General features: G+C 46.0%; 1 protein-coding gene across 1 annotated transcript in view; it reads right to left on the reverse strand.

The window, feature by feature from the left end:
- The window catches only part of LOC137878875 (collagen alpha-1(XXVIII) chain-like), a 35469-nt gene that overhangs the window by 20143 nt on the left and 5206 nt on the right, over positions 1 to 10120 (reverse strand). The window contains exons 3-8 of the mRNA XM_068719344.1: positions 9534 to 9643; positions 5571 to 5728; positions 3738 to 4312; positions 2295 to 2315; positions 2143 to 2205; positions 69 to 122 (exon numbers count right to left, since the gene is read on the reverse strand). Of these exons, the coding sequence (XP_068575445.1) occupies positions 69 to 122; positions 2143 to 2205; positions 2295 to 2315; positions 3738 to 4312; positions 5571 to 5728; positions 9534 to 9643 (981 nt within the window). The remainder of the gene's footprint in view (positions 1 to 68; positions 123 to 2142; positions 2206 to 2294; positions 2316 to 3737; positions 4313 to 5570; positions 5729 to 9533; positions 9644 to 10120) is intronic.

Here is a 10120-nt window from a genome sequence, read left to right on the forward strand (position 1 = left end):
GGCAATATGTTTGTGTATTGCATTTTTAATAATAAACAGCTGATGGTTAAATGAGTAGGTAGCAGCACCTTCTGTCCTTTTGAGCCGGGGTTTCCATCTTCTCCAGGACGACCCTTCTTGCCCTGAAGAGAAAGTCGTGGAAGCACCATTAGGCAGAACACATGTGTAATAATGACTTGGGAGTAAATCAGGAGAGCTTCAGAGTGATGCATAGACTGCTTTAAGGGAAAAGCGTGACAACGTCATATATATACAGCTTCCAGGACAATCAGCGCGATGAGATCATCCCAATGAAGAGGATCTGTTGAATAAAAACAATATGCAAAAAAGTCGAAGTTGAAGGTTAACTAATGATCTTATTTGGGACTGATCACAAGAATGTAGATGAGAAGATATGACTCTCATATGTCCATTAAATATCCGGCTGCAGCCTGTTAGCTTAGCTTAGCATAAAAACTGAAAGCAGAGGGAAACAGGAAGCCTAACTTTGAGGGGCTAATTGGCCGATTTGATCCCCTTCGTGATCACCACAATGTTTCCAGTCTTTATGCTAAGCTAAGCAAACTGCCAGCTGGCTCTAGCTTCATATATACACCATACAGATGTGAAAGTGGCATGAATCCTCTCATCTTCCTCTTGGCAAGGAAGCGAGTGCATTTCCCAAAATGTCGAAACTATTCCTCCAAGTTTGGCAATGATCCTTTTATCTCCCAGTAGAACGACAGATGACGGCCAATCGAATAGTCTTCCTTCTGATCTTATAGGCCTCATGGAAGCAACATGTTTGAAGTGCAGCAGGGACAGAGGCCATTGTATCTGGCAGCGGATGAGTCAGTGGGGACTTCAAGTTGCCTGTGTGTGAGAGGACTTACCCTGAACGACTGTCTGGCTCTTCTCCCCCCGTTTCCATGCCGTTCGTGCTGTGGACTGTGCATGCTCTTATCTTTCAAGTATCTCCCTGTCTGTGTGGCTCAGTCTGCGCACACTGCTTCCGCCAGTGTGCGCCTGCTGCCAGTGATGTGAAACAGCTTTTGTTCGGAGCATTAGCTTTAACGGGGTAATTGCTCTGTTCTCATCCTGTGAAAATACATCAAAGCGAAACCGCTACGTCTAATTGCGGCCGATTGTCGGCGCAGTAAAAGGAGCGCTCGCATCACGACGTGGCTTTGGCAGGCGAAGAAAGTCGAGCATGTAACATCCTACCCATGTGTCCCCAGACAGTCCCGAGGGACAGGGAGCTCTCGACAGACATGACCCGACTGATTTCCCATGTAAATATCTGTTTAGGCCTGTTCTTAATGTACTGTTAGAGGAATGTAAGGTATTTACTTTACTGCTTTACTCTCACTGCTGCAGGGAAACAAGAGATTCTCAAAACCATATGATTTACTAAACACCCCCCCAAAACCCAGCAATTATGAAGGCCGTTAGCATCAAGGGGGCTTTTGTCAGCTGTGTTGTCCTTTACGACTTTCCAAAAAGGAGCCAGTCTGGGCATAATGGTTATTTAGGGACAGCGAAAGAGAACACATGTGGTTTTCAAAAGCAGAGTCTTAATCTTATTGTATGCAGCCGGAGGACGGCCAATATGGACTCCCAAAGAATTAATCGTGACAACAGTACACTGAGTACACAGACACAGTAACTAAAGCTGTCCCATTATCTAGGCTGCTAAAGCAACTTACCTAGCCGGCTAACAAGCTAGGCTCGAAGAGTATTAGCCGTGTTGGTTAGCACCTGCTGGGTAGAGCAACAAAAACAAGAAAGGCCGCCTGACATTTTACTCTTCAGAGTCGTGTCTTTTTGCCGCGTTTACCTTTAGAAACACTGCTCAGTTCTAAACCAAGCTCCCGACCCCGCCTAGCTAAGCTAGTTAGCCTGCTAGGGAGCTAGCTGTAGCAGCCTTGTTAAGCTTACTAAATAAAAGGAGATGTCAGTGTCTGTGTACTGATGCTACATTTGGGCGCAGCTGTTGAGCTTGCCAGCTTAAGAGGCAGCGTGCCTGTGATTGGCTGAAAGATTTAAATCAAAACTAAATGAAAAAGATAATGACTTCATAATTATGATGCCTTTTTTTTTAACTATTTAACAATGAACACTTTGGGGCTCCATAGGCCAATGCTGGGTGGGAGGGGTACTTACAGGAGGGCCACCGGCTCCCCTCTCACCCTTGTCACACGCACACTTGCTCTGGGCCAGAGGACACTACAAACACAGGGAAACAAGAGTCAGACGGGCCATTATGGGAACACAAATCAGGAAATGTGCGGAAAGACCGAATTCTGGAGGCTTACCCCTTCATCTGCCAGCGCCGTCTGTGGAGCAAGAAACAAGAATGTCAAGATGTTGTCTGCATGTGGTTGATTTATATCCAACCAGCACACATTTACAGACAAGAGATCTTGTAAAACAGTCAAAACCTGAGGTGCGCTGTTAATTCTAAGTTACATCGTAGGAAAAGTGTGGAGCCACAAGCACCTGCTACTCAAACACCCAATTAAACTTGTTCTCAGCTGGCCTGGGTTCAGTTCGTCAGATGACCTCCTCCACCTGATTCTGCTCGTGGACTCTGTGTTTCCTCTTGTAACAGACGGCCTCGTTTTTTCACCCCACGGGTCGCTTTTTCTCTTCAAAGCTAACCGCATTCTCTGCACAAGGGGAAATGGCGGAAATTCCAGCAGACTAAACCCAAACCACATGCATTGATCAGTGAAATAGCCTCCGTAGTGGGGAGAAGACTACACAGACGGCCGTAGAGGACGGGGCGACGCAGTCTGATGCTGAGACTGAAGACGGTGTCTCAGCTGAGACGGAGGCACATGCTTATGACATACAGATGTCTATGTAGCCCATTGGGATGAAAGCCTGGTTGTGGCCCGGCTGCTGCTGCTGCTGCCGGGCTCTTGCGTGCCGGCAGCATTGGAGGCTGTCAGGTCCAACGCTGTAGGAGCTGCAGTGCACGATTTCAATGAAGTCCCCCCTTATAATATTTAGATATGTACCACCTGTGTCAACAGAGAGTTTGAGGTGGTGTTTGAGGAGCTGCTTGAATGATGTAGCGTGCATGCATGTTCTTGCTGTGCTCCTGCTCTTGCTGCACCCGACTTCCCCACCAAGAGTTTTAATGCGGAGCATATGTTACAGCCAGCAGCCCCGGTTGTGTCTGCAGGATGTTGTCTTGCAGCACATGTTGTAATTATCTTGGAAATGAACGTTTTTTTTAAAAGTACCCCAAATCACTCGGTATAAACAACTGGAAATAAAGACACATTGGCTTGACTTAATACGCGGCTGTCGAAGAGGAATTACGCCGTTTTTCGGGCCAACTGGGTGGACGTAATGAATGCATTTCATTTTACAGTGACGACTTAGGTGATGACAGCAGACCTGTTACTATGGCAGCAGGTAGCAGGTGTACATCAGGGATGCATCAAGACAAGAAATAAAGGAGTGGGTGGTGTCAAAGACGCTAATGTTTCATTCATTTGGAAAAAGTCACTCTGCATAATGGCTTCTTGAAGTTTCCACCTGGCAGACACTCTGAATAAAAAGTTATCAAACATGCAATTTACACATTCTCTGAAGTGTTTTTTGTAAATGAGAATGATCTTCAGCCTTTCGGGGAAAAAAAATGTAATGTAAATTTTTATATAACTCCCCAAATGACCTAATCATGCATACAATCAAAAAGTAGACTTTAACTACCAAAGCAAAATGAGTATATATTTCTTACTCACAATCTCTTTGATGAATTTATCCACGACGCCTCTGTCCTGCAGGTTGTGAAGGTACCGCGACGCCGGGGAGCTAGCAATTAGCCGCAGCGTAGCCACGTTGGCGGCCACGTTGGCTTCGGGCGTGATGCCGACGGTGAAGAAGCGGACGCCCTGGTTCTTGGCGTCAGCCACGGCTGAAAATATGTCTGGGTTCCTGGGGTGCGAGATGCCGTCGAAGAGCAGAACGGCCACCTTGATGCTGCTTGGGTCCGACTCCTCCAGGTAAATACGGGTGAGGTTGGTGATGGCGAAGGTGGTGTAGGTGCCGTGACCGATGTACACGATGGGGGCGATTCGGGCCTTGAAGTCATCGATGCCCTTCCACTGCTTGAAGGTCTGCTCTATGATGACATGGCTGCTGTACTGAAGGAGGGCTGCCCGAAAGCCGAGGCCCCGGCCCGTCTGCAGCCGGAGGTTCTGCAGCCGGTCCATCACTTCTGTGGCGAATTGCTTCTCCTGGGCATGGTTGTCCTTGGCGCTCTCCGAGCTGTCGATCAGAAAGGCTAACTCCAAATTGCATTCTTCGCTTATGACAGCTGAAATGGAAGTGGAGATTTATTAAAGATGGTGAGAATTATAGGAATAGTTTGCCATTTTTTGTACGCTTGTTAGCTTAGCTTAGCATAAAGCCTGGAAACAAGTGGAACCAGCCAGCCTAGAAATGACGCGCATGGCAGGGTTCAGTTATAAGGATTGCACAAATCAGGCAAGTGGTTAAAAAAGAAAGAATGAATGAACATTTTTCTTCTGGAGCTGACGATGGAAGTAGCTAAGGAGCGAGCCACCTTGCTTCCGTCTCGTCTCCGTTTAGGGTTGCACACGCTCGATACCGACGGGGCACTCGTGAGAAAACAGCGGCGGGTAAAAACAAAGTTTATGAGCCGAAGCGCAAGCGAGCGAGGAAACAGTTTACTTGGGTGGCGTGAAACTCAAAACTACATACCAACGCAGTTTTGCCGCACGTTTGAGGGCGAGGTATTTAGTCATTTCACGATTAGATGATAGCTGGTAATGCTTCAAAACAAACCACCAAGCTAACTGCACACGAAGCCTCGACCTTCTCAATCAAGATATAACATTTATTACTTTCACAGGCGACAGAGCAAAAGACGCATTCCGCTCTGGCTGAACAAGACGTAGTTGGTATGTGTCACACGCCAAGAAGACTTTCATATGCAGCCAAATATTCAGATCTAAGACATTCCGGCCAAACGGGTTTCATGAGCGAGGGAGAAATCTTTATCTGTGGAGCCTTCAGGAGGGGAACACGTGATTTACTGACTGCTTTGCTTCCATAGGCTGATGCCTTTTTCAGGAAAAGTGTGATAAGTTCATGAGTGTGTTTTTTTTTTTGTTTTTTTTTGAAGAGGATATAAAGCCAACTCAACTTGCTGCAACCAACCTTCGGTGATGGCAGGAGGTCACGGATCTGATGTGGGCTGGGGATAAATCACATTAATCTTCAAGGAAACGTGTCACGGGGAGAATGCGCCCCGGGGGAAACGGGGTTCTGAGCGAATAAAACATTTGGGTAACGGAGCGCTGAGCAGTCACACAGGAGATGGATGGCTCTGAGGAGCCCCGGAGATATGATCAATCCAAGTGCATTGCATCCTCCAGCGATGTCCTTGTTGAGGATCATGTTCTGTTTTTTTTTTTTTACACCTGTGGCAGCAGCTTTTTTTTTTTTCCTTGTAAGAAGCTAAAGATGAGCCACCTGTGCGAATTCCACACCGCTTTTCAGAGTATCAGTGGAAAAGATACTTAAAAAAAATGAATAAATAAAAGACTTACATTTGCCATTTTGAGGTATGACATTGGATGGATTTAGTTTGCTCTTCTTCTTGGTGGTCACCACCTCTTCCTCATAGTCTTCTTCGTAGTCCTGTGCCCAAAGACCTTGAAGTCCCCACAGGAGCAGGACCCAGTGCAGCGAGGGGACCATGACTTCCCTGAGAGGTGAAGAGAAGACAGAGATGGATAAAAAAGACCCGGACACATTTTAATACCTTCCCAAAAAGAGAAAAAAAAAAACCTGCACATACTCAGAGAACAAGCTTTAACAGGCATGCTTGACACTCAAGTATGCATAACTCACAATGTTGCTGACTTAGGACTCCAATGTGTTCAGCTATATATATATATATATATATATATATATATATATATATATATATATATATAAAGCTCTCCTGGCAGTGAGGAAATTCAGAGAAGTGCAAATGAGGAGAGATTCTTCATCCAGTTAGTTTGGTTCCATGTCCTGAGCATCAAGCTGGCTGTCCTCTGTCCAGGGCTGGGTGTTAGTTGAGTCTGTAGGTCAGCGGTCACCCAATGGTGACACCAGCAGCAGCAGCAGCAGCAGCAGCAGCAGAGCTTTGCCAAAAGTTTAGTGTTCTGGCTCTCATGAGACTCAGATTCCAGCCATTGTAAGCACGCAGCAAATTAAGGGAAGTCCAGCCCTTTCTTTAAAAACTCACCCACTCCCATTTAGGGGAGAGGGTGGGAGGGGTGCCTGGGAGGCAGCTACAGACACTCCAGAAATCCCTCGTCATGACAGAGCAATGAGTGCCCCCCCCCCCCCCCCCCCGCCCCCTCATATTTCTGGGAGTATAATGGCATGTAGTACATTTTACACATCTAAAGGCTGATTCTACTGTTTGTAACAGAAGTGGTTGCAACACATTCTCCCTTTCATATATAAAAAATGTTGAATTGATAAGAAATAAAACACTTGGCTGGTAGCTTAGATAGTATTTGCTGCTGAGAGCTCGTGCAACTGAGACACGGCGTTTTAGCATTTACAATAGTGGTCTCGCTTTCAAGGTTGTCTGTCTGCCATTGTCATGCAGTGTTCAGTACTTTCCTGATAAATGTGGCTGTGAGAGCAGCGAGTGTGAACCAAAGCAGTCACGTTGTGGACAGTAAAACCAGATTAATGAGCTCAAAGACGAGATACAGTTCAATCAAGCTGAGGGGAGCTGCAGACATGATTCTCTGTCACGTTCCACGTAATGATTGAATCCATTGTTGTTGTAAAAATATCTATTGTAGCTGCTTTAAAGTAAATAGTGTTCATTTTCTTTCTGTAATTGTGCCCTCCAGAGACCTCGCCCTCGTTCTAATCCAGAGCAGTTTGGATCTAGGTGATTTATACCTTAAGGCAACACACCTTGCATGAGCAGCGTGCCGTGATTCATCTAGGAAAAGAGCCAGAGCAGTCGTTAGTCTTTCTCTTGTTCTCACTGTAAACACACATTTACAGAAGCCGGAGAGAAGTAAATCCACAAATGGGTGCGATCTATCAAATATGCATGTCTTGTGCATCCTGTACACCTCAAAGTCAGATTCTATTGGTTTGCGCAAGAAGTCGTCTCTTTTCTGGCAGAGGTCTCTCCAAAGCCGCACGTGAAAGGTTATACCTTCTACAGAATCAGTCTGGTTTTTATTGAAACCTGGTGTCCTTTTCAGCACCAAAGGGAAGTCTCATAACTCCCTGAACGTATTATAATTCCTACGTAGTCCCGGATCAGAGGAGTCTCGGCATCCCATGAGACGGTCTGCAGCCATAAAAGCTGCGAGGTGGAATCGCATAACTCTGCAGCGGGGATGGCGGCGAGTGTTTTTATTGCCTACTGTATTCCTAAAAGCAAGGAAAGGTGAGCTGTCACTCAAGAATGCTTCCCTCTGAAAGATGGAGCTCCTCAAATGTGGCTCGGCTCCCCTCTCCTTCGTGTTAATTCAGCAACGCGAGGTTGTGGGGAAATGTTTGCCGTTTTAATATCGCGTCTCTTTTGGAACTATAGTCTGCATTGAGACATAGCAGGAAGCTGTCATTGCTGTCTGACCGTACAGTCTTAATTTGCACAAAATATGGCAAAACTAGGACACAGCGTAGCACTGAATTTCAACATGAAATGCCGTATATACAGATGGGAAACCACAGAATATAATGCAGAAATGGAACGGCTGCAAATCCGCTCGACTGTTATGACAATCTTTTACCAAGAAAAAAAAAGAAAAAGCATTCCGTTTCAAAGTTCAGTTCTCAATATCATGATTTCTTTCACAGCAGGGATTCTCAAATAATGAGCCTGCTCGTTCGCTTCCTGTGCCTGCTAAAAGCAGACCCCACAGTGTCTCTAAACCCAGCAATTAGGCTGACATTCATTCAACGAGTACATGGAAGTGTATTTTTATTCAATGCCTCCTTTTTTCCATTCTAAATCGCAAATAGCTTCCTCAGAAGGAGGTGTGTGGTATCGAAAGAGGAGGAAAAAGCGAACCTTCATGAAGCTCTTTGATATGCCCCGCCCCTCCAGGTATCTTTCCTGTGACATTTGGTTTAACCACTGTTTTTACAAGACAACGCATGTTCCTTCGACGGACCGTATAGTTACAGCACCGACCGTCATCGGTGTCTGTGTTGATTGTTAGCGGGTGAAATGCAAACCCTGTGTGAGAGTTCTCAGAACAACAAAACGGACGAGTGTGTCCCGACAAGTTCTCATACCGGTGTGATCTTAAGTCGAGCTGAAAGCTACACCACAGACATAATCCTCAGAGTGTAGCTGTCATGGCGCACCAGAGGAATGTGTTTCTGGTTGCCGCAGAGCAAACGTTCAGATAGAGTTGTGTACGTTGTCAATCACAATGCATTAATGAGTTTCAAACATGGTTTGTTAGTCCTGTTACTGACAGTAAAGGATGGATTACTGAACAGGACTACCGGGCACAGGCCCAGGGGCCCAAAGTGTCAGGGCCCCCCTTGGCCTTCACCTACAAAATGTCACTCAAAGAGACACATGCGGAGCGGGAAGAGGCTGAAAATTACCACAAAGAAAGGTAAAGCGACGAGAAAGAGACACAAAGGACTACATGGAGATGCTAGATAGCTGCAAAGAGACGAAGCGATACCACGAAGAGACTCACGGGACGGAAAAGGGACAAGGCAACCTCAAAGAGACACACAAATGACTAGAAATAGACACAAAGGAACTACAGAAAGACTCAAAATGACCACAAGAGACCCAAAAAGACTTTAAGAAGACCAAATCAACCTCAAAGAGACACAAGACAACATCAGACAGACGCTAAACAACTGTAAAGTCTGTGTGTCTTGGTCCTCGGAGAGGTGGTGGGGGTGTTTGCATGTCTGTGCCCAGGGGCCCACTGTCTCATAACGCACACATGCTGACTGTCAGTATATTAGTTTCGTGTTAAAGCTTGCTAACATTTTCAGATCAGCATTTAACACAAACTAGAGCTGAGGCTGATGGGAATGTTATTAGTCTCGCAGGTTTTTGGTCCTGAACCCAAAGTATTGGACTGACGTTGATCTGATGATAGATCTGGATGAAGAGTTGAGGAACCGCCACAGTTACTGCAAATCATGAATGTGCGTACTGGATTTTATGAGAATCCATCCAATAGTAGTGAAGAAATTTCACTCCAAGCCACAAATTTTCATGGTGGCGCTACAGGAAAGATCAGGGGATCACCAAAGTCAACAGGATTCATCCTCTGGGGGCCATGAACGTCTCTCCAAAACCTCATGTCAAGCCATCCGATCAGTGTTGAGCTATTGGACTGCAGTGCTCGACAGACAGACAGGCCGTCGTTGCTACATTGCCTAGAGCCATTCTGCCAGCAAGGCTTTAAAATACCAGAGAAAAATACTCCAAAGCATTTACTGCAAAAGCATCACACAGCTGTAATCTAACATCTGTTTCCATCGAGTATTACGAGCGTACTCACACCCCATCTTGAGAAGCAGAAAACTGTTTCCTCGTCCAGCACTGCACGGAACTTTGTCTGTGGAGAGTCAATGGCCGCCCAGTATGATGGAGGGGGTGCTTTGCAAAAACCTGACGGAGACAATGCACAGGTGTTTTCAATAAAGGTTATTGTTGTGGATTGGAATACAGAGCAGGGTTTCACAGATCATTCCATAATGTGGGTCATCAGACATTTCCACCGCATCAGCGTCTGCTGCATTGGAGCGTGTCCGCTCAATGTGGAAAGCTTTTGGGGGGGGGGGAACATTGAACAATGATATCGACGTTGCTCCCTTGACTGTACGGCAACCTTTTCCACAAGAAGTGTTCGGATAAACTTTTGACTTTCGGTGGCATTCAGAGTATTCCCATGCCTGTGATGATCCAACAACACAAACCACAAAAGCCTGGCAACACAAACATTCTCACTCATCTCTCATCACTGTAGGGCATGCTGAGGAGCATGAATTCAAATATGTGCCGTGTTTTCACAGACAAATACAGACTAGTAGAGATGCAGCTACGCCTGCAGATAGTCACATGTGGCTGGCAGGAGTGATGCCAAGC

Source organism: Cebidichthys violaceus, unplaced genomic scaffold (assembly GCF_023349555.1).
Source record: "Cebidichthys violaceus isolate CVI_PGR_0920_01 unplaced genomic scaffold, fCebVio1.0.p SCAF_24, whole genome shotgun sequence".
Lineage (NCBI taxonomy): Eukaryota > Metazoa > Chordata > Actinopteri > Perciformes > Stichaeidae > Cebidichthys > Cebidichthys violaceus.